Source organism: Mya arenaria, chromosome 6 (assembly GCF_026914265.1).
Source record: "Mya arenaria isolate MELC-2E11 chromosome 6, ASM2691426v1".
Taxonomy (NCBI): Eukaryota; Metazoa; Mollusca; class Bivalvia; order Myida; family Myidae; genus Mya; species Mya arenaria.
Window position 1 is genome coordinate 18,510,033 of NC_069127.1, and position 25,330 is coordinate 18,535,362.

The 25,330-nt window shown below is 37.5% G+C and overlaps 2 protein-coding genes across 2 annotated transcripts; one reads left to right on the top strand and one right to left on the bottom strand.

Annotated features, from left to right (window-relative positions):
- Nucleotides 1-25: 25 nt before the first annotated feature.
- Nucleotides 26-25,057, bottom strand: LOC128237604 (neurogenic locus notch homolog protein 2-like). The gene is made up of 16 exons (XM_052953193.1): nucleotides 24,608-25,057; nucleotides 19,165-19,287; nucleotides 18,917-18,958; nucleotides 17,775-17,891; nucleotides 14,495-14,577; nucleotides 14,251-14,322; nucleotides 13,661-13,802; nucleotides 13,075-13,169; nucleotides 12,658-12,732; nucleotides 11,091-11,145; nucleotides 10,877-10,951; nucleotides 7,156-7,266; nucleotides 6,564-6,712; nucleotides 4,086-4,182; nucleotides 2,605-2,784; nucleotides 26-375 (listed from the first exon to the last, which is right to left on the bottom strand). The coding sequence occupies exons 2-16, from the start codon at nucleotides 19,181-19,183 to the stop codon at nucleotides 26-28; spliced, it is 1,662 nt and encodes a 553-aa protein (XP_052809153.1). The 5' UTR covers nucleotides 19,184-19,287; nucleotides 24,608-25,057.
- LOC128237605 (uncharacterized) lies at nucleotides 21,357-21,896 on the top strand. The gene has a single exon (XM_052953194.1). The coding sequence runs from the start codon at nucleotides 21,357-21,359 to the stop codon at nucleotides 21,894-21,896; it is 540 nt and encodes a 179-aa protein (XP_052809154.1).
- Nucleotides 25,058-25,330: the final 273 nt, after the last annotated feature.

Consider the following 25,330-nt stretch of genomic DNA (forward strand, 5'->3'; position numbering starts at 1 on the left):
AGGATGCATATATTTCCTTTGTCAACTAATTGTTCCTTCGGATCATCATTTCAATGTTCATCGAAACGATTTTAAAAAATTGCGATGGACTGTCAGAGTATAAATTAATTAGGGCACAGTGTACTTTGTTATCTTGATCTATGTGTACACCGGGATAGAACGGTGACCCGCAAGTACTGTTAACGCTTGTATATGTGTTGGTTGGCAAGGACACGCTGGACGGTACACAACCGTAGTACCACCATCCTCCTCCCATATGCGCTGCACAGCCTCCGGTAGTGTCCCGGTCGTACGTGGCGAATGTGGCGACAGGTGGGAAAAGAAACGAGACATCTGTCTGTCCATTATAAGCCTTCGTGAACGGATTGTCTGCACCTGTAAAAAAGTTTTGTGTAATTAATCTGTCATAAGTTTGATTGAAAATTGGTTAATTTACATCATATTCGTATATATTTCAGCCATATTGTCCTTGCCATTCAGATAAAACAACCAAAAGTTTACGCAAGTGAAAAACATACTTTAAATAATGATAATGTTGTGAGGAATACCTGAGGGTGAGACAGTTATATACACAGGTATGGTTGATCCAATGACCGAGTCAATTCCTACCTTGTAACAGCCCACTCCACCTGAGCCACAACACAGGAGCACGTTCATGTATAGAGAGCATTTATGTGAATATTAAGTGAATAAGTATTCGAAATCAAATGCCCTTGAACATTAATATAAAACACCATGTAAATTTCTGTTGTTTTTAGAAATTTCTCTTATGTCAAAACTTTACGATTTTGAGACGGCATGGTGTCAGCCATTGAGGTCGTATTATAAGTCAGTTAGATGAATCCCCTCACTCCGCCCATTCTTATTTATTAAAGCTGCCTTCTCACAACTTATTTATTTACGCAAAAAAAATGCGCTTTCTTAGACAAAAAATAAAAAAGTAAAACTGGTTTTTCTGTGAGCGTACAGCTTTAAGAGATATTTTTTCTCCCGCCTCAGATAAGAAGATCTAATAATTTAACCATGCTAGATATTCTTATCTTGCCCACGGGCGAAGATAAAATGCCCGTATGGAACTCCTTTTTTAATGATCACAACATTGTAATTACCTCCCTTGTTGAAGACTGTCGTCAGTAGCATCAAGGAAATATTGTCTTATGGTAATATTTAGAACGCTAATTAATTATTTCTCGCCTCAAATGTCACCATAAAAATTGTCAAGCACCATTCAAGAAATAATGCTTCATTTTCCTTAGAACAATTTAAAAAGACCGATTTGACTATTAACATTAACAGGATCATCGCGCGCATATCCATGACAACCACGTGCTATCGCATACCCATACGCAATTATTTTCACTAAGCACAAAAGAGTTCCAGCAAAAAAGTACATTTTTACTTAATTTTGCTTAACTGAGGTGGGAGAAAAAGCATCTACCATAGCCGCTCGTGTAAGATAGGTTCATCCCGACCCTACGCTCGGGTCGGAATGAACCTATCTTACACTCTCGGCCATGGAAGATACTTATAATGTCACCTAAATGTTACATCATTTATCTTCTCGTTACCACTAATATACCATATATATATATATCCAATGAAAGAATAAGCTTGATGACTTTGAACCTATCTTGTCAAAGTCAAAAGTTGTTCATCAACAAAGCTCGAGTGTATGTCGATTTTGTATATATCAGCAAAACGTTTTTTTTCATCCATGTCCATGTCTGGTCAGTTTCTGCGTTCAGCTTTTCATTATATGTTTGGGATTTATGTATGCATCACAGAGCGTTTGTGTTCGGTGTACTGTTTAAATTCGTTTCGTCCTTGTCGGTTGTACATGTTTTTAATGTAAAGTAGCCAATTTTGCCTTCGACATCGTCTATAACGTGGCGCTGGATGCACCTTTTAGAAAGCGTTTGCATGTGTGATTCTAAAGTACAACTCATATAACCAATGGCGTCCGTTGAGCTGAGTTTTTTTATCTAACAAGTGTTTTAAAAGCATGTTCCTCAGCACTCACTGAGTGTACTGATTTATGCCATAACTGTTTTCAAGTTATTCTGCGTGGGTCAAAAGGACAACATACTTGTCGGCCTTGACGTGTTAAGTAAATGGTGATGGGTTTCTTTCTGTTTTTAGGGGTGGGGTCTACTTGGATGCTATTACGGATACATGTTGTTTAACCCATCTTGCTATCGGTATTTACATCACTCAGTAATTTTTTATTAATGCAACCTTCAGGCCATTATGCACTTATCACTATATATACGGTTGTCCGGTTAGCGCAGTGGTTAGCATACTCGCATCTCACCTAGGCAACCTGGATTCGATTTCCGGCTTGGGAGTATTTTTGGTTTGTGTTCACCAAAGCCAGACAAATGGGTTTCTTCCGGGAACTCCGGTTTCCTTGACAACACAAGACCGCACACTCGCGTAAAATCGGGCCAACGAGAGTGATTAATATAATGTTGAAATGACCTGTTTTACAACTGATGTAAAATATAGTAGGTTTATATATATATACTTGAACCGCTATCTTGAGATCAATATAAATCTTTTCTTAAGCCTCTCAAAGTCAAAACGAATAAAAAAAACATTTTTTACATGAATAGGTTCCATTAGACGATTCTCTCTCGATTGTAAACGATGGTGCACCACTCAGAGAGATAATTCGCATCAAAAAATGACATTCTAGTGAGGAGCTATAGTCGGCACTAACGACAACTCCGTGGTACTTTTCATCAGTTGGTCCTAAATCTACGATTTCCTTCAGGTACTCCAATCCTAAAGAAAGTGGAATTGTTTACAGAAAGTATTCAAACGAATAATTTTGCTGCTTAACATTAAACAAGAGGGCCAAGCTGGCCCTATATCGCTCACCTCAGTAAAACTATAAAGCTAAAAACTTGTTGATAATTAAAGGGCAAAAACAGGGAGTTGGCTTCTCTGGTGTATGAAAGTGTTACCTCGAGAGTGTTAACAAGGTACTCTGGACTCTGTGACTTGTTTTTGACCCCAGATGCCCCATATTCAAACTTCAGCTTGAAATCATCGAAACAACCTTTCTAACAAATTTCCAGGATATTTGGGCTGAAAATGTTACCTTTAGAGTGTCAGCAAGGTATTTACATATTTGGGTTCTGTGACCTAGTTTTTGACCCCAGATGACCCATATTCGAACTTGAGCTAGAAATCATCAAAACAACCCTTCTGACAAATTTCCAAGATATTTCGCTGAAATGATTACCTCTAGAGTGTTAACAAGGTATTTCCATATTTGGGCTCGGTGACCTAGTTTTTGACCCCAGATGACCCATATTCGAACTTGAGCTAGAAATTATTGAATCAACCTTTCTGACAAATTTCTAGGATATCTGGGCTGAAAATGTTACCTCTAACTGTTAACAAGGTATTTCAATAGTTGGGCTCTGTGACCTAGTTTTTGACCCCAGATGACCCATATTCAAAATTGAGCTAGCAATCATCAAACCAACTCTTCTGACAAATGTCCAGGATATTTGGGCTGAAAATGTTACCTCGAGAGTGTTAACAAGCTATTTCCATAATTGGGCTCTGTGACCTAGTTTTTGACCCCAGATGACCCATGATCGAACCTGAGCTAGAAGTCATCAAAACAACCTTTCTGACAAATGTCCAGGATATTTGGGCTGAAAATGTTACCTCGAGAGTGCTAACAAGGTATTTCCATATTTGGGCTCTGTGACCTAGTTCTTGACCCCAGATGACCCATATTTGAACTCGTCCGAGTAAGTACTGGGACAAACATCCTGACCAAGTTTCGTGACAATTGAGGCAAAAAATGTGATCCCTAGAGTGTTAACAAACTAAGTGTGGACGGACGACGGACGACGGACAATCATCGATCCTAAAAGCTCACCCTCAGCCTACGGCTAAGGTGAGCTAAACAGATCAAATTCAGTTTCAAATATTTAAATTTAATTTAATTTAAAGTTGAGCAAATATATGTTATGATTTTCAATGAGATTTATTTAAATGTTGTTTACATTCAAACACTAAAAAGCTGCAAAAATAAATATAAAAAAAAAACACAACAAAAGTACTACCCATCCAAAATTCGGAATTTATGTCCCCAAAGCCCTTTTCGTACTCTGCAAGGTTTCTGTTGAAATATTGACTGCTCGTGACGCGGCGTTGAAATACCTGAAATTAGAAGTAGTTATAAGGTTGAGACATAACACCGAGCATCGCATGCCAACGTCCTTAATGACTATCGTTCATTGTTTTCATGTATTAACGAATATAATCGTTACAACTTATTTTCTCGCGATACAGAAATGGCCTCCGGACTCATAAATTGGAAATATGAATGAATGCACGGATTGGGTATAGATTTTGGTACATCGAAGATTTTTTATCGTTATAACTTAGTCTAATAAAATACTATTAGCACTTAACTACATTATTTCCATTGACGTAAAATCTATTCAACGGTCTAATCATAGCAAAAAATATTAGGTGCTCTAACACTTACGGTCCAGCCTCCCGAATCGCGCGTAATGTCACAGAGAACTCGCACAAACTAAGTACTTAAACACTTACGGTCCAATCTCCCGAATCGCGCGTAATGTCACAGAGAACTCGCACAAACTAAGTACTTAAACACTTACGGTCCAATCTCCCGAATCGTGCGTCATGTCACAGAGGACTCGCACAGACAAGGTACTTAAACGCTTACTTAGACTAGGTACTTAAACACTTACGGTCCAGCCTCCCGAATCGTACGTCATGTCAAAGAGAACTCGCACAAACTTAGTACTTAAACACTTACGGTCCAGCCTCCCGAATCGTGCATAATGTCACAGAGAACTCACACAAACTAAGTACTTAAACACTTACGGTCAAATCTCCCGAATCGTGCGTCATGTCACAGACGACTCACACAGACTAGGTACTTAAACACTTATGATCCAGCCTCCCGAATCACTTACGGTCCAGCCTCCCGAATTGTGCGTCATGCCATTGAGGACTCACACAGACTAAGTACTTAAACACTTACTTAGACTAGGTACTTAAACACTTACGGTCCAGCCTCCCGAATCGTGCGTCATGTCACAGAGAACTCGCACAAACTAAGTACTTAAACACTTACGGTCCAATCTCCTAAATCGTGCGTCATGTCACAGAGGACTCGCACAGACTAGGTACTTTAACACTTACGGTCCAGCCTCCCGAATCGTGCGTCATGTCACAGAGGACTCGCACAGACTAGGTACTCTAACACTAACGGTCCAGCCTCCCGAATCGTGCGTCATGTCAAAGAGAACTCGCAAAGACTAGGTACTTAAACACTTACAGTACAGCCTTCCGAATCGTGCGTCATGTCAAAGAGGACTCGCACAGACTAGGTACTCTAACACTTACGGTCCAGCCTCCCGAATCGTGCGTCATGTCACAGAGAACTCGCACAGACTAGGTACTTAAACACTTATGATCCAGCCTCCCGAATCACTTACGGTCCAGCCTCCCGAATTGTGCGTCATATCATTGAGGACTCACACAGACTAAGTTCTTAAACACTTACGGTCCAGCCTCCCGAATCACTTACGGTCCAGCCTCCCGAATTGTGCGTCATGTCATTGAGGACTCACACAGACTAAGTACTTAAACACTTACGGTCCGTTCTCCCGAATCGTACGTCATGTCACAGACGACTCACACAGACTAGGTACTTAAACACTTATGATCCAGCCTCCCGAATCACTTACGGTCCAGCCTCCCGAATTGTGCGTCATGTCATTGAGGACTCACACAGACTAAGTACTTAAACACTTACGGTCCAGCCTCCCGAATCGGGCGTCATGTCATAGGGGACTCATGCAGTCTATGTACTTAAACACTTACGATCCAGCCTCCCGAATCGTGCGTCATGTCACAGAGGACTCACACAGACTAGGTACTCTAACAAGTACGGTCCAGCATCCCGAATCGTGCGTCATGTCACAGAGGACTCGCACAGACTAGGTACTCTAACACGTACGGTCCAGCCTCCCGAATCGTGCGTCATGTCACAGAGGACTCGCACAGACTAAGTACTTAAACACTTACGGTCCAGCCTCCCGAATCGGGCGTCATGTCATAGGGGACTCACGCAGTCTAGGTACTTAAACACTTACGGTCCAGCCTCCCGAATCGTGCGTCATGTCACAGAGGACTCACACAGACTAGGTACTCTAACAAGTACGGTCCAGCATCCCGAATCGTGCGTCATGTCACAGAGGACTCGCACAGACTAGGTACTCTAACACGTACGGTCCAGCCTCCCGAATCGTGCGTCATGTCACAGAGGACTCGCACAGACTAAGTACTTAAACACTTACGGTCCAGCCTTCCGAATCGTACTTCATGTCACAGGGGACTCACACAGAATAGGTACCCTAACACTTATGGTCCAGCCTCCCGAATCGTGCATCATGTCACAGAGGACTCACACAGACTAGGTACTCTAACACTTACGGTCCAGCCTTCCGAATCGCGCGTCATGTCGCAGAGGACTCACACTGACTAGGTACTTAAACACTTACGGTCCAGCCTCCCGAATCGTACGTCATGTCACAGAAGACTTGCAGCACGGTGCGTGACCTTGGCAACATAATTGTGTACACACCGTCACCTCGGTTCGAGAACAGATTGGGGCGATTGATTATATCTTTACAGTCCATAGGCAACGGTCCTGAAATTACAGACTGGAATTTAGGCATTGATTTATTATTATTATTCGACAAAGTGTTACCGAGTCTATCCCCCCTCCCGTGTTTTTATCAATTTTGCAGACAACAGCCATACTTGCCCAAAAGTTGCATCATCAGTCAGAGGTTAGGAAAAGTGTTAATAAGTTTGTATACATATTTAATATGTGTAACTGCTGGACAAACTCAGTAGTATTAGCAAAAGGGTGAAGTTGCATTCGATACCATTTTTATTTTTGTATATGATTATATCACAAACTTGGCAGATACTACCACCTATCGACCAACCAACTTTTGCATATTATAAATATCAGTTATCTCGAATAGTCCATCTAGAAAACATGTTAATGGGTAAGATAGCTTGCTTATAATTTAGAGATTAAAGTCTAGACATTTCAGCAAAATTTAAATTCTAAACACGTGTTACCCATATCACACGTCTTCCCAGAATAGCCTGATGGACAGTGGCATTCAAAGTCCCCATTCGAACTGGTGCACGTGCCTCGCTGACAGGGATTGGATGAGCAGGGATCAGCAACTGAAGTGAACGTTACATCTTAAAAAAAAAGAGGAAAAACCTTCCACCTCATTATACAGCTTGGTGATGTGTTGGAAAACCCACACGTCGTTTTCAACGTTTTAAGAGTTATCGAGGAAGTAGAACAGTTTTCAGTTGATATCAAATATGTATTACTCGAAACGGACGAGCTACCATTATACAGTGACAGTTGATAAAAGAAATCACTACGTTAAGATCTATATCCTGTATGAGGTCACACCAAATTAATATTCTGTTCTACCGATTTTCAGGGGAAAGAGCAAGCGAACAAATATTTAAAATATTTCTTTCGATTTCAAAGATAAAACGAAGAGGCCTAATGCGATCTTTAAAAAACGACGAGTGAAAAGTTGTATAAATTATTTACCTTCACATGTTTGAGTCAAACACATTTTGCAGGTTTTGTAAGCATGATATCATTCTTCATACATGTACAGCATGGAGTCAAATTGCAATAGCAGTAATTTTACAGCGCGTTTGAAATTGAAAGAACACTTATTTCTGTGTTGTTGAATGTCACACCATTATAGTTAATACATTGTTACACATTCAAAGAAGTTGTCATAAGGGAAGTATAAATGCTAGTACACCAGCAGACTACGGGAAAGACACAGGGCACGAAGACATGTAATCTGAACATTATTACAACACCGAATAAACTACTTCTATAGCATGCCACTTGTTAACACTTGTAAATTGAGTGGTCGAAAACTAATGATGATTACACGGCATTTTACCTCAGGAGTCAGTAGTAGTCCATACAAAGTTCAAGTTTCAAGATTCAACACATTTATCAAGTAATTTAAAAACAAACGTATTTCTCTCGGCTGATGTCGAACATGTCAGCTCGTACATTAAGCGACAGGGCTCCTTGACAGACAGTGAAACACAATGTGGCCAACTGAAACAGTCATTTCAGAGGGGTTGGCTCTCAAAATTCTTAGGACTTGAATATAGAATTTCCGAAGATGCTGACTACTGCGTACACTGTGTAGTGTTTCCGGGAGCAAACAAACGAAGTGGTCAGTTAGCATCTGAACCATTCCGGAATTGGATACTGGCATTGGAAGTGTTCACCGGGCATTTCACAGACGCTAAAAAAAACAGAAAGATGGAGGAAATGTGCATCAGGCACAACAGCTGAACTGTTTACAGCCTCTATGTCGAACAAAACGACAGTCGCCAAGCATGTGGATACCACCCTGAAGGCTAGAGAAGAGGAAAAAGTTGAAGTGCTACAGCATACAGTCTGTAGCACAGACAGTGTTATTTTTGTGCACTCCATAGTATCGCATTGCGTGGAATTCGTGATGATTCTAAGTACATAAATGAGGCTGTCAGCAACTGCGGAAACTTTCAGGCTCTATTGGAATTTAGAGCTGAAGCTAGAGATTCGGTATTGAAAGAACATTTTGCTAGTGCTCATAAGAATCATACTACAAAAAATGATATATGCAAAATACTCGATGCATATGAAAACAAAATATATGCACACCTAATGAAAGAGGTATACATGTATACTTTGCAAAGAAAAGCCAAGGCATAAAGCTGCTATTGAAGCAAAGCAATGGTTGCATATTAATATATCTGTTGTAATCTAACTAGCACCACTTTTTGTTTATTTTTGAAGTATTTTGAAATATATTTAATTAAATATGTGTACGTTTTACAGGAGCTTTTTCGCACACGTTGGGTAGAGAGAGAAGATGCGCTGGAGATTTTTAGCGATTTTCTCCCAGGTATTGTTGAAGCGATGTCCAAGGATTATGTCTGGTGAGAAGAGGGCCACTACATCCACAGTGATATCTGGGTTCCTCTTTGCAGTCACCTCGTTCCAGTTCATCTGCATACTGGTTGTGGTCACACGATGCCTCAGCTATATCAAGCCTCTAACAGTTTCCTTGCATGGTTAGTATCATAATTAAATAGCAAAATTACTAAATAGGCTTTTTGAAAGAAGAAATCAGCGCCAGCGCATTTTTAATATATCGCTCATCAGGGGTACATATAATAAAGAACATAACAACAGTGTTTTCAGTCAACGCTACTGGTACGCAAACACACAAAATTGATTAAGACGTCACTTACAAAAGCAATAACTGTCGAGTACTGGTTGAAAACAATAAAATATTAATAGATATTAAACGATAGATCATACAATAATAGAAAGATTTTAAAGTGTTCAATTAAATCCAACTATGAAAATGTTTATGATGTTTCAGGCAGGAAGTTGATGTGGACAAGGTTATGTCCGAGGTCAAGGTTGTCACCGACACCCTTCAGGACGTACGCTCTCCACATCGACGACTACCGCAGGGATCGCGGAGACACTGGGGGTTGAACCTTCAAAGCCCAGAACATATGGACGCTAAACGAACATGGCAAATGCGGAGGCATCCACACCAGAGGAATGATACCGGAGAAACCTCACTGCTGGTTTCATTGACACTCTGCTACTGCAAATGAGTGAACGATTTGGTAAACTTCAGAGGAAGCTGCCATGGGCATTATCCTGATCCCCAAGCATATGTGTGCCAATCCGGCAAATGCTGCTGACTTGGACTGGTTCCAGGAAGACTTGCATTCACCACAGTCACTGGATTCAGAACTGCATAGCTGGCAGCAGAAGTGGAAAAATGTGGAATTTCCTACTGAAACTCTACAAGAAAGTCTGAAAATGTACCCCAACATCCACACTGTGCTGACAGTTTGTAGTGTGTTCCAGTGACCTCCTGTGAATGTGAAAGAAGTGTAAGTGCACTGGCTTTAGTGAAGTCATAATTAAGGGCCACAATGGTCAAGATAGACTGTCCTCAATGTGCCTCTTGAGTATTCATAGAGATGTTAAGATCGGCATTGCCAAGGTAGTGGCACTGTTTGCAAAGAAGAACCCTAGGCGAATTGCTCTACAAAGTGCTCTATTGGACAGTGTTTACACCAAAACATGCAAATATATGCAGGGTCATCAGCCCATTTATTCAGTCTTTGCAAAGTTTTTTTTAACTGACAGTGTGGCAGAGTGTAGTTTCATGACAATGTTTTGTGCCAACATTTTTTCAAGGCAATGCACCGGAAAGCACTTCTATTGTATTGATTGTACTCTTTGATACCGTTATTTCAGAAAATCAATACGATTAAAGTAAAAAAAATACTGACTGTAATGGAAAGCTTACCCCCGCCTATATAGTAAAGAACAAATAGAAAATGCCATTAAACCGCTCGCACGGAGGGACTCTTGTACGATGGATAATTTACTCTTTTGGTGTTTTGTTAAATCGCGTTACTAACGCTTTTCAAAACCGTTCACTTGAAAGAAAATATTTGAGCATATTTCAACATTTCTTTAATGGTTGGTCCACCCGTCAGTATCTTAGTTTTTACAAACTTTATTTCATTAAATATGCATTTTACAAAACATGAGCGAGTTCCTATCCATCATGATTTTTATATTTGATGTCAAATATCAAAACTAAAGGTCAATTTCTAAAGTATTAAATTTTAAATGTACTTGTATAAGTATGTCAACTCGGGTACAAATACGTATTTAGTTAAATATTGACGTGATAAGTGATTGTAAGAATGCTCATACCTGGTGTTGTCACTTGCCCGCATGATAACTGGTTACACAGGGTTGTGTTACAACATCGCATAGAACAAGGCATGTCTGGAATAAAGCGCGGGACACTCACTAAAGTATATTTATCTACATTTACCTTTATGTTTCAATCGGTAGAAATGATAAAGGATGTTGTTTTATCTAGCAACCATACAAGCAAATCTAAATAATGCTGATATTTAATTACCTCTTTTTCTGCCCAGTATTCCCTGCGTTAAGGCGGCTACTTTAGCTTGACAGTCCTGTATTAAGGCAGGTCAAGTAAGACTTGTAATTTGCTGTTGTTGGTAAACAAAATGCAACTAAGAGTAACAACCAAATTACAGATATTATTTAACAGGGGGAAAAGCTATAAGGAAATACAATCAAACTACATGTGTTAAATAATAATAAGGGGAAATGCATCAAAGAGATACAACATAATTGCATAATTGCATGTGTTACATAACAGAGGGAATGCTAAAGGAAAAAACATCCACACAACATTTGTTAAATTAAAACAGGGGGAAATATGCCAGGGAGTTTCAGCATAATTACGTGTGTAATGGAACAGGGGTAAATGCGTCAGGAATTTACAAAATAATTACATGTGTTATGGAACTGGGGAAATGCGCCCAAAATTGACAAAATAATTACATGTGTTATGGAACAGGGGTAAATGCGCCAGGAATTTACAAAATAATTACATGTGTTATGGAACAGGAGTAAATACGCCAAGGAATTACAACATTATAACATGTGTTTTGTTACATGGAAAGAGGTCGACCAGGCACGACAGGTACTATGCCAATATATATTTGACTGTTTCCACCTTTAGTTTTTTGGTCATTTGAAGGGTGAAGTCGTTTGCTTTGTATTTTGCATTTGGTGCAGACTCTATTTGGCCATATGAGTATTTAGAATCGCAGCTGAGTCAATTTATGTCTGCATGTAATTCATGTTTGCATGTTGGTCACAATATCTTTAATGATTTGTAGTAGCAAACATGACTACTACTGACGTTCACCAGTTAGGCAGTGGTGTGAGGACAGCGAGCACACTCTTTTCCATACAAATGTAAGTATGTTGATGCCATTTGGTGGTGCACACTGTATTGTTTTATGAGCACTATGTATATTTTATGTATATAAAGATATCACAATGAGTCCGTGTTAAAGGCCCGTGTTAAAGATACAATCCATATATGGTTAAGCTTGAACGAATATTTAACAGTGAACCTAAGTAAACCACTTGATAAACTACGTCACAAATGCTACATCGGAATGCAATTTTTTACTTCGATTGATGACTTAAAACAAAGGTTACTTTTCTTTTTCTTCACCATTTAAAATGAAACAAAGTCTTTACCACTAGAAGAGCCGCGCCTTCGTTTAATTACCGCAGATTGATGCAGTGATTAGTTTCCTCAAACACTGTTTCCAAAATAATGTTTCGACAGTGCCTCATTTTTCGATAAGGTTTGTCCAAGCGTTTTTAGAAACTAAATCCTGAATCAAACTGTAGTAAAGGGATGTGCTATGTAAGCGGCGTATACTGTGTCATGTTTCATTTAACATGGTGAATAAAAATGAAGTTTTATATGTTTTAAGCATTTATGACGTAATCCATCACTTGGTATACACACACTGCTAAGACGACTACTGGTGTGTTTTTTCGTTGTCTTATTGGGGACATTTCGAGAAGTTACAAAAGATACGAAGACTGCAAGAAGATATCAACGAAAATGGTCATGGTAAATATGAAAGCTGACTTACCGCATGCACGGCACAGGACGACTCGAAGTGATATGTATGGGTTGCAATGGAGATTTTGGGGACAAGTTGGCAAACCTAAAAATCGTAATATACGCTCTTAATTTAAATCGTGTAACCTCAATTGTCGAGCAACGGAACATTTCGTGTGTTTTAAGATGTTTTAGCACTTGTGTTTCTTTAATGTTAGGTACCGGGTTTAATCAGACTATAATCTACACGAGCAATAATGCAGTTGAGGATAACACCAATTTTAACGGGTTTATATTGCTGTGCATGCCACGTGAATATAACCAGGATTACTTATGTTTATGCATTCTTCCTTCTATGAGATAAAACTTTTGCCGGCAGCTAGTTTTGATACTCTGCTATGAAGCTCATGGAGATTGCTTCTCATAAACAATTAAAATGTCCGAGTACCTGTCCAGCCGGACAGTGTTGTATGTCCGTGCAGGAATCCTTTGTGGTATGGTTTGAGCAGGAGTAACAGGTGGGACCACCACTAACCGAAATGTCTACAAGATGAACAAGTGATTAAATCTCCAAACATGTTCATTTACTGTATTTGCATTGTTTAATGGATTTACTGCCATTTACAAACATTGTATTGCATTGAAATCGAAGCACCATCATAAATGCAATGGCAAATGGATAAAAAATCAGTCCGGATGTAGACCCATATCTCTCGAGGGATCGAACAGCTTTAAAAACTTCTGTAATACAGTATACATGTATATGGCAGATTTAAAAGAGTTTGTTTCTGACAGAAAAGACGTTTTCAAAACTGTTATGGAATTCCGTCTGAATTGATTACATTTATTTCAGCACTTTTGAAATATAATTTGCCAATTTTCAAGTAAACATTATTTTTGACTTTTGCCTACCTTGGTCAAAGATACATCAACGATAAGCTGCTTAAAGAAGTTTTTGCTTAGACTGAGAGAGCCGACGCAGGCCTTGACAAGAGTGCAGCTTGTGCAATGAAGAACTCAAACAACAACCGTACTTGGAGCTTGGCCACACATGTTCATGTTGCATATCGCCCCCAAGCAGCATCGTTCGCACAGTGGAAAACCAGTCTGTGTCTGGCGGGATGTCATGGACGTTGGTGTCTCTCTCCTTCCAATCACCGATCTTGCACCACATAGCTGTAACCAGTTGTAATAACAATTATGTAACCTTTTACTATTGACTGATTGTATTCTAGTTTCCTTGTTTCCCTTATGCCCTCAAAGCCATTTACAAAACATGTCAACTATTTAAGTATCAACAATACGGCCAGCCATTTTGGAAATGTCTCCTGAATTTGTCACCACTGGATCAATGTCAGGGGCAGATCCAGGAAACGAAGTGAGAGAGAGCGTAACTTAGGGTTGTAAACCTTTGACTTGCGCCCCAACCTCAGACCCCCACCACCGCACTCCTGGACCCGCGAGTGAATATAGGTTGCTTTCGATGACCTATTCTAGTTCGGACTTAAAATTGCTATACAGAAATGGAACATAAGTCGTGTTAACCATTTTAAGTGAAATATAGGCTTATGCTCAAGAGCGCATATACAAGAGTATTACAGTATAACGGTATGTGTGTCTCTACCTGCGAGTCTTTACAGCCGTACTCGTGAAGCAGGTCACCGGAAGACGTTGCCAGGATACGTGCGAAACATTGCTGCACATAACAGGAAACATTCGGGTTGTAAAATATATTTTACATAAAATGCAATATTGTAGTAATGTTCAACGAAGTTTTATTGTAAGCATGTCATTAGAAGTATTTAGTAGGTGCTTTCATATCAACGAATCAATTTCGTTACTGTATGTAAGGGATGTTCGTAAGTTACCTGGCCCGATGAGCACTTCTGCACGTGGGTACACGGCACGTCCGTGAGTCTGGCAGGGCACGACAGACACGTCTCAATGCCGCCTGAATGGCGATATAAACTATGATACTGAGGATATAAACTATGACACTGACAATATAAACTATGACACTGACGATATAAACTATGACACTGACGATATAAACTTTAAAACTGAGAATATAATCTATGACTCTGACGATATAACCTATAACACTGACCATATTTACTATGACACTGGCAATATAAACAGTGAAACTGACCATATTAACTATAAAACTGAGAAAAAAAACTATGACACTGGCCATATAAACTATGACGCTGACAATATAAACTATGATACTGACAATATAAACAGTGACACTGACGATATAAACTATGAGACTGGCAATATAAACTATGACACTGGCCATATAAACTATGACACTAACAATAAAATGACTCTTAGAATATAATCTATGTCACTGACAATATAAACTATGATACTGACGATATAAAAAATGACACTGACCATATAATATATGTCACTGACAATATAAACTATGACACTGACAATATACACCATGACACTGACAATAAAAAATACAAAACTGAGAATATAAACTATGACACTGGCCATATTAACTATGACACTGAAGATATTAACTATGACACTGACAATATAGACAGTGGCACTGGCCATATTAACTATGACACTGACAATATAAACAGTGACACTGACCATTTAAGCTATGACACTGACTATATTAACTTGAACAGTTCCATATAAAGTATGTTACTGAACGTATAAACTATGATACTGAGAATATAAACTATGGCATTGGCCATATAAACTATGACACTAACAATATAATGACTCTGAGAATATAAACAGTAACACTGATCATAATTACTATGACACTTGCAATATAAACAGTGACACTGACCCTATTAACTATGACACTGGCCATATTAACTATGACACTAACAATATAATGACTCTGAGAATATGAACAGTAACACTAATCATAATTACTACGAGACTTGCAATATAAACAATGACACTGACCATTTTAAATAGGACACTGACAATATAAACTATGACACTGACAATATAAACTATGACACTGACAATATAAACTATGACACTCACAATATAAACAATGGCACTGACCATATAATATATGTCACTGACAATATAGACTATGACACTGACCATATAAACTATGACACTGACACTATAGACTATGACAATGACCATATAAACTATGAAACTGAGAATATAAATTATGACACTGACCATATAAACTAAGACACTGACCAGATAAACTATGACACTGACAATATAAACCGTGACAATGACCATATAATGTATGTCACTGACTATATTAACTATGACACTGGCCATATAAAATATGTTACTGACCGTATAAACTTTGATACAGAAAATATAAACTATGACACTAGCCATAAAGACTATGACACTGGCCATATAATCTATGACTCTGACCATATAAACTATAATACTGACCATATAAACTATGACACTGAGAATTTAAACTTTGACACTGGCCATATAAGCTATGACTCTGACCATAAAAACTATGAAACTGAGAATATAAACTATGACACTGGCCATATAAACTATGACACCGAACATATAAACTATGACACTGAGGATATAAACTATGACACTGACATAATAAACAGTGACACTGACTATATACACTATGACACTAACAATATTTAATATTAAAACATTTAGGCATGTTTTTCAGAATTTTAGAAAGGGAAAATGTTGAAAAATAAGCGTTGCTTTAAAAGCGGCTTGATTAAAATGAAGCATTCAAACATGTTAGGGTTAATCAGTATACTAGTTAAAATTTGATTTGTCTAGTTATCAAATTGATTTGTCTAGTTATCAAATTGTAAAAATTATCATTTTTATAACAATATGTTCATGTCATAAACATCAAAGGGTTTTTATCGTGTATTGTCATGATAAACCTGACTGCCCTGACTATCCCTGGATTGTTCATAAGCAGGGGCACACTTTCAGAAACTAGAGTAAATGATAGTGTGTAAATGCGGTGATTATTTTTAGGAACGTGTTATCGTAATGGTGAAAGTAGGTAACTGGTTTGTCAAGATATATGGACCTTTGATAGCAACTGTGCCATTTTGAATTTAAAAGGCACTGTGGTCATGGTGGCATTTCAACACTTTGTTCGAAGATGAAATTCTTTATAAGTACTGCTTCTAGGCTCTTACAAATAGTATGGACAATTAATATGTAGCGTCTATCTATATGAAAACGTGCCCTGTAATAAATATAGCATCCGAGTTGTTGGTTCAATCTAAGGCTACTTCGCTTGTTCCCGTTGTTGGTATTTAAAGTGACACTCTTATTTAAAATCAAAACATACACATGCATAACAAACATTAATTTTGACTGTTTGACCTTTGACTACTTAATAAAATATTTAATTATGGAAAATACTAATTACAAGATTGTAACCGTGTATTTAAAAGCAGAAAGCGCAAAAATATTAAATGATTGGTCAATGCTAAAAGATTAACTGTGGTCGTCTTTAGTCCCATAAGGTAGAAATATAATGTTTTATGCTCATTTCTTTCCAATTAAACTCGGTATCCTTCATAAGCACCATGGTTTCTTTACATTTAGTCATCATATTTGGAATATGAAAACAATATTATTAATTGTGGTCAATCTATTTGGGAGTAAGAGTGCATCTGATATTGGGGTGGTATTTCAAAATCTTCATTTCATAACTTCAGTCATTTTCTTACGTTAAGTATCTCACTTATGCTTTAATGTAATAACTTTATACTATTTGAAATAATTAATTATCATTGATCTGATTCAAAATACATATTTTTACGTTAAACACACTTATACTTTTCATTTAATTTGACCAAATTAAAATTTAAGGAAATTGATTTAAGTTAAGAAAAGTCTTAAAGGCCTAGTTTAACCCTTCTTAAAGTGACCCCCCCCCCTCCCCAAATCTATATACAGTACACAACCTCTGTGTATTGATCTTGATCTACTTGCCTTGACCCCTGCTATCAGATCTCCGACCTGGGTATAAGCCTGTTTATAACAAATTACTGCTGTGTTTAAACACTGATTGCTCTTCTTTTTTTATCTAATATCTTAACATTACTATTTAGATTATTGTTGTTTTTCAGTCGTATTATGTCTTTTCAAGTACTAATGCATATTAACACATAATGTTTTAAAGATTTTTTTTTTATTTACCTATGCTCGAATCACAGTGAATGCCAGTGTAGCCGTGATCACAGACGCACAGGTAACCAGCCGGTCCGCTAAAACAGGAGCCATGCACACACGGGCTAGACTGACAGGCATTTGCGTCTGTTTATGAAAAAATAAACGCATCGGTAAATATAATGCCCGCACTACAAGGATACATTATACTTTCTGCAATAACTTTAAACCTTAACTATATCGATAGTTTTATAAGAAAATATATTAAATCACCACGACATAGGTAGATAGATATCTTGAATTAATCCTTTAAAAGAAGACTTATAACAAAGATGTTTTTTACAATCGGTACACAAAATACATGAAAAGATACATGCAAAACATATGTATGTATATTATTGGAGTACGGCATGGACCACGATATTGAATTATGGAGTTATATTATGTACATTTATCAAGAACAGTTTAAATATGTTTTTTTATGTTCCAATCTATAACTAAGTAAGAATAAATGAAAACCTTGCCGAAATGAAACTTAATATTATTTATTGCCTCTATTAGAAACCGTCTGTTCATAGTAATATACTCAACATAGTTATCAATGTTATTGCGGCACCACAAGCCTGTTGCAGTACCCAAGTAGCCAATAAAAGATAATTAAGTTGACCATTTGTGTTCCTACTTAATTGTGCGCCAATGACAGTCGAGAAACTCTCCAATTGTCTGTAGCTCAATTTCGTTTATACCGATTCTTATGGTGGAGACGGTCACGTATTTTTAATCGTCTATTTTCTGTTGATACTTCTTTTAATTGATCTATCATCATGTGGATATATTCTGAATTGAATCAAAACTAAAAGATTCCGGTCGCTTTACACATTCATTTTTAAGTTGAGTTACATGACGTAAACACCAACCGCACCCATTTAAGAAAACCTGATTCCGGTCGCTTTACACATTTATTTTTAAGTTGAGTTACATGACGTAAACACCAACCGCACCCATTTAAGACAACCTATTAAATTTTCAGTCAAATTGAGTCGAACACCAAATAATTTAGCATCCAATTCTGGATGGAGCATATGGCCTCGTGGCGTGGATCGCCCAAAAATAAAACACATGCACTATTACTTATTGTTTAGATATTTCAAACAAATATTAATTAACATTACCGATTGACTCTCCCCACTGCACCAGCGAAATGGTCAACAAGGCTGTACAGGAAATAGTAAATAAATATAATGTTTTGAATAACATATGCTCAGTTCCAACAAACATTACAGTAAGCAATTTTAAAGATTTAACAATTTACATGCAGAACATTCTAAGATTTTGCCAAACATAAGAACCAATCAATAGATAATTACATTCAAGTAAAGGAAATTTATGTTCGCTGAGTAAAAAAGTTAATATATCATACCGAGGAATAGTTTCTTCATTCTCTCCTGAGCTCCAACTCACAGTGCGAATTATTCGACCCTTCAATTAGGTTATCAACCTTTCTTATCTGTCTGTATGTCCATTTATGGACGAGTGAATGATACTATTGATATAAAATAATATGTAATATCGATTTACATATAGTCAAGATACTCTAATATAATATAATGGTTAAACAATATAAATTTAATATCAAAATAATCTCGATGTTACTATCTAAAGTTCACTTATACATCTTTGGGTCATAATTATCGAGGGATTACTTAATATGAAAGAATGATCATTTTGATAAACGGTTAAATAGAAGAAAAAACAGGGACAAGAACATTAACGACGACAGGACCATGTTTTGAGGCACAATGCCCAATGCCAACGAGAAACAACGCCATTGAACAATAAACATCGATCGCATAGGCTGTCCTAAATGTTGCGGTGACCACCTGGAGAAGTATGTCAGCGGCGGCGGCTGCTGCGTCGGGGCTGACAATGACATGATAAAACCTTATTGTTAGGCAGAGCTTAAAAATCGATGAAATATCTCGTAACTTTTTCTTAAAATTCGCACAAAGGTCAACACAACGGATATCATGAAAGTGATAATGCCTCAAAAACTTGTAATATACGTTTGCGTGGCTTTAAATGTCTAGACATACGGATTAAGAATAAAAGGTTGCTTGCTTATTAAAGACAAAGGCAATACTTTTCAATTAATTATTTTTCTTTTATAGGTGAGCCTTATCGTCGATATTAAAGTGTGGTAGTTCATCATACTTAACAAAGGATGCAATTTCGAGACCTACTATAATTTAGATGTTTGCCAAGAGCATGTGGCTACGCCTATGCCATGAAGCTGCCGAGCCCTATGATCTTGGTGTTAAACCGGTCGGCTGTAAGGTTTCTGTGACTTTAATTGCAGAAGTTCACACTATGTTATATATACACAAGACCAGAAAGGTTTACTGTCTTGTGGTTTGATAACCACGAAGCTCATTCACAGCAATCCCTGATCGACTGCAACAGATCTCAAGCCACTGCTACAGTCATTAGCGTGCGTTCCAACTGCAACCCCATTATCGTTTTGTCGATGCCAATGCTCTAAGAGTTTCGGAGCCTCTACGGCTCAGCTCCATTAGAGCTTCTCTGAACCTCGTTGACGAGTGTATTAGCTGTCCGTGTTTAATGGCCGTACGTAACGCCATGCTCCATGGACCAACACTTGCTACGACGTTGCTATGAGTTTAATTTTCAATCAGAATGCATTACCTCTAGGGTTGAAACTACCCAGATAGTAGTGTTTAATCGATCTAGCATAATGTTGTTTCTCTGCTTAGAAAGCAGACAAGGACGTTAATATTGAACCCTCTGTCCAATCATTACTTCTCGCGTGATTAAACCTGTGTCCTTTAAATACTGCTCGCGTAGTAAATTTTCTAGTCTATGAACTTATGCAAAATATCTACAACTAGTGTTGTGCCGATGATCGATTATAATGGACATTTGATCGCAAAGGCCTACGTCGGCGACAATCGATAGTGAAATTTGAACAATCGATTATAGAAACAAGGGACGTAACCGCTTCTGACTAATTTTCTTTTTCTTGTTAATGTTAGTCAATGTTGAAATGTTAAGGTGTTACTCTGTTAAGTTATCTAGTCATATTCTTATCAAGTCAGTAAGTTACTACAGTACCTTATTACAAATTTTCTTTGTAATTTAACTGCTCAACTTGTCATGTTTTTAATAGATTGATAACATATTCTTCAAACACTACACTTACTTTTTAAAGCTGAAATTTTCGTCCAACACTGTGGACATCATCAGAGCAACTGGCCTGACTATCGCTCACTCGCAGCTCTGACACTCGGGACTTCCCGCCGAATTTCCGTAATCCGGCGAAAAGTGGGTTGTAAATCCCAGAAAGGAAGGCCCCCTCGTCCCGGTTCATAACTGCCCCCTCAGTTTTGATGCAGATAGCCTCCTTCGTTTTTCGCACTCTCCAGTCTGATTCTCTCTCTATTACGCGTGCCCCCTCCCAGTCTATTTCATGATTATTTATGTTCTGGTGATCTGTGATTGCACTTTTTTCTATTGTCGATTCTGATTGTTCCGTATGTGAAAGGGCTATCTGAAGCAGTGAGCCGGGTGTTTAATAAACATCGAGTCGCCACGGCCATGCGCCCACATCAGACACTACGTAACATCTTAGTGCACCCCAAGGACAAACAGGAAACAACAGAGAAAGCAGAAGTAATTTACAAAATACCTTGTAAAAATTGTGATAAAGTCTACGTGGGAGAATCGGGGCGAAAATTTGGAATAAGACTGAATAAACACAAAAAAGATTGTGAAACAAACTCAAATAAGGCATTTACTAGATCAACTAGAAAACAATCAGAATCGACAATAGAAAAAAGTGCAATCACAGATCACCAGAACATAAATAATCATGAAATAGACTGGGAGGGGGCACGCGTAATAGAGAGAGAATCATACTGGAGAGTGCGAAAAACGAAGGAGGCTATCTGCATCAAAACTGAGGGGGCAGTTATGAACCGGGACGAGGGGGCCTTCCTTTCTGGGATTTACAACCCACTTTTCGCCGGATTACGGAAATTCGGCGGGAAGTCCCGAGTGTCAGAGCTGCGAGTGAGCGATAGTCAGGCCAGTTGCTCTGATGATGTCCACAGTGTTGGACGAAAATTTCAGCTTTAAAAAGTAAGTGTAGTGTTTGAAGAATATGTTATCAATCTATTGGATTTACCTACACAATGAACTCATTCAAGAATATTGTCATGTTTTTGGTTTAAAAGTGTTTTTAAAACATGTTACCGTTCACTTTAACCATGTAAGGATTTAGTTTATTCTCAGTTTTCTGAATAATTATGTTCTTGAAAAAACTTATAGAATATTCAACTGCTTCTTGTACTTGTTACTGACTGATTATCAAAAAGAAATTGATATCTTTCTTTGTGTTTATTTTACACATATATATATACAATCCTAAATGTAAGACAAAAAATAGATCCTGTTGTCTCAGGTTCTGTAATAGTAACTTGTAAACGGAATAGTTGCATTCTGAATAGATACTGTAATTTATACAAAGAAATGTTCAAACAATATTGTAAGGGAACATTGGTGCTTAAAACTGGTGAATATACTGTGTTTGTTACATGCCTTTATATGATGACCAAGGATAATTAAATAATGATTAAATCGATAAATAATCGATCATTGATCGGTTTCATAAACTTAAAAATCGATAGTATTTTTTCTATCCGATTCTCAACACTATCTACAACAATCGTGGTTTTTAAATCAATACACGTAAATAAAAATGAAATACTGCCTATATCATATCATTATAGTACTGAAACGTTATTACCCTAATAAAATGATAAAAAAAAACAACATTCAGTTGTCACCTTAAATAAAAAACAAACAAACACCGCTTAATGGTCAAACCACCCAATATAGGCTACACATGCATATTTAAAATACAGTAAACATTTATAAGTATAACATTGCTATTCTAAAATACACTACTGCAGGTAGTATATTTCTTATACCGTTGACTCGCTATGTATATACTAGATATTTCACCGACAACATGTCCTCTCTTTAAGGGTTTTCGTATTTAGTGAACGTTTCCTCCATATCCTGCTATGGAAGTCGACACGAACTTTTGCCGAACCCATTATGGCTATAATCCTGAAACTATAGTTTTGCAAGGATAATGCCAAACGTATTTTCCACTTTCTTTTTCTCTATGTAAGCCAACGGAGATTTTTCGAACATTTTTTTTTCAAGCCCCATTCCAAAATATTCTATCGCTATTTATGAGCAATTCTGTTCCCGTTCCAAAAGCTTTTAATCGGCAAGTCTTATTATATTGCTGTTGCAAAACTGCTTCAACGCCGCTGTCTGAGGCATCGGCTGATCAAACGGCGAGATCCCTGTGCTTGCCTTACAATATGCAAAAGAGCTATTTCCATATCAAGCGAGTGTTTTTTACAAAAGCGTTTGTTGCCTAGAGGAGATTAAAACCTTTCACAAGCACGTCCCTAATGGCTGCTACCATAGGTACGAACATGCAAATGTCGTCTTAAGGTGGCACGTTGTGAAGCTAAATTAGAAAAGTTCATCCCACGTGAGTGGATTAAACCTAATCACAAGTCTTTTTTGCAATGGCCTTAAATCTAGAAACATTAAGTCTAGTCATTAACCTTTTTTGTAAATATGGTCCATGATATAGATGATAATAGGTACGTTTAAAATTGAATATTGCAATATATAGGTAGATGCAAAAACTGCTTTAGCGTGTTTAACTCATTTGACTTAAATACATATATATTAGCTTTTATATATGTGTTTTCCAATTAATAGATACGTGGCCACAATTTTCCCAGTTAAAAAAGCGTCAAAATGTCGCTTATATTATTTTATCAGTACACCAATCAGATGTTTCTTCTTCTTTTTTCGTTTTTTTTTTCATATTATTAAAATGAATTAAACATACCAATACAATAAAATAGAAAACAAAATTGGCATCAATCTATATTGTGCGCGTTCCAAAGAACCTCGATTTCGTTTCGAATTATAGAATAACAATTAGAATAAATTGAGTCTTTCGTGTTCCAGTTTATGAAATACCAATTTTGTCATATAATACCGTCTTCAAAATTTTAGGGACTAATGTCAAGACTTTAAGCTAGCTTGAAATATTGTGTTGCCAAATTAAATTGCCAACTAATGCTGCTCTGTCAGTCCAATCAACAGTGCTAGCTCCACAAAGATACAACACATGCATACAAACAGCTCGCCCCCAATAGATTTAGTTTTAGACCTATTGATTCATACAGAGTCCAGGGGCGGTAATTGGATTCGACGTTAGAGGAGGCGTACCCTATTAACGGTTTGTTGTTTGTTGCCGGGCTGCGGGCGCAGTCCCGGGTCCATACAGGGACAACACAGACGGGTGCCGGTATCTGGTTTAAGTCCGCAACAAGTACATGAGCGTAGTTATTTAATTCACTGAATGATATAATTAAAAATATACGAACTACTTCAACTGATGTACCGGCATACATCCGAAGTTGCTTTCGATAAAAATGGCCGAATTGTTCCGAATGATTTGGAAAGGGTCATTGAATTACGTCGGGCTGCTGAATGCAGTAAGCAGAACATATGGAAATAAACAAGGTTAAAATGGGTCATGAAGCATGGACCGTAGATGTCAAATATAGTTCACCATAGAAGACGGTGTCCATGTCACCGAACAATAATATGTGCATGTGCATGTAGGGGTCTTCAATTGCGTGTGTGTGTCTGTGTTTAGAAAAATCGTTCATAAAGTACTTACCGAAACAAAGCTTTAAAATACAATGAAAACTACAAGGACAGGCCTGATACACAGCATACATTACCTTCGTTTTCCAATATCTCCTTTATAATAATGTATGTTACTCGCGTTTCCCAATTCCTTTATTCGCTAATGTAATCCGCACTACTATATCTATACGTCTTCTGTGTGTTCAGTAATTGATTATCATTAGAATATTGAGAATAATCAATATCACAAACACTAAAGAATTATCCTGTATTTAGCATGACAATATATAGCACAAATAAATATTTAATAAAAGCAAATGCAACTGCTCAGATTCTTAATTCAATTAGAAGTTTTTTTTACTGTAATCATTCTAATAGCAACGATTCTTTCTTTAACCAAACTGAAAAAGGAATTAAAATTTAGTCGCCGACTAATACAAAGATGCTATAAAAAATGTAACATCAGCCCCCAAAGCAAATAGCAAATCATTCCAATAAATCTGTTAACAATAGAAAACACAGGGAAAGAAACATCCATAATGAGATGTTAAACGCGCCGGTAACACCAGAGTTTCACAACGCTACGTCAGCAGCTTCACTTCATATAAATACTTTCATAAGATTGCAACGTTAATGTGAATATGAGAGCAAGCCAAAGAATCCTTTAAGTTAATATTGATGAGGATCCGAGGGGAATAGATAATAGTATATAAAATATAGAAAGATAGAAGAACATACCCCTTAGGCCAAGAAGTTATTCGGCTTTAATCAACCAATTTACAGACTTCTACAGGCTACATTTTTTTTCAAATATTCAC

Excerpts from the sequence above, each read along its gene's own strand:
- LOC128237604 (XM_052953193.1), bottom strand. Across the intron at positions 14,578-17,774 it reads TCACTGTGATTCGAGCATAG|GCGGCATTGAGACGTGTCTG; the intron begins GTAAATAAAAAA and ends ATCGCCATTCAG. Across the intron at positions 376-2,604 it reads GTCTAATGGAACCTATTCAT|GTGCAGACAATCCGTTCACG; the intron begins GTAAAAAATGTT and ends ACTTTTTTACAG.
- LOC128237605 (XM_052953194.1), top strand. The coding sequence starts at position 21,357 with ATGCGCCCACATCAGACACTACGTAACATCTTAGTGCACCCCAAGGAC.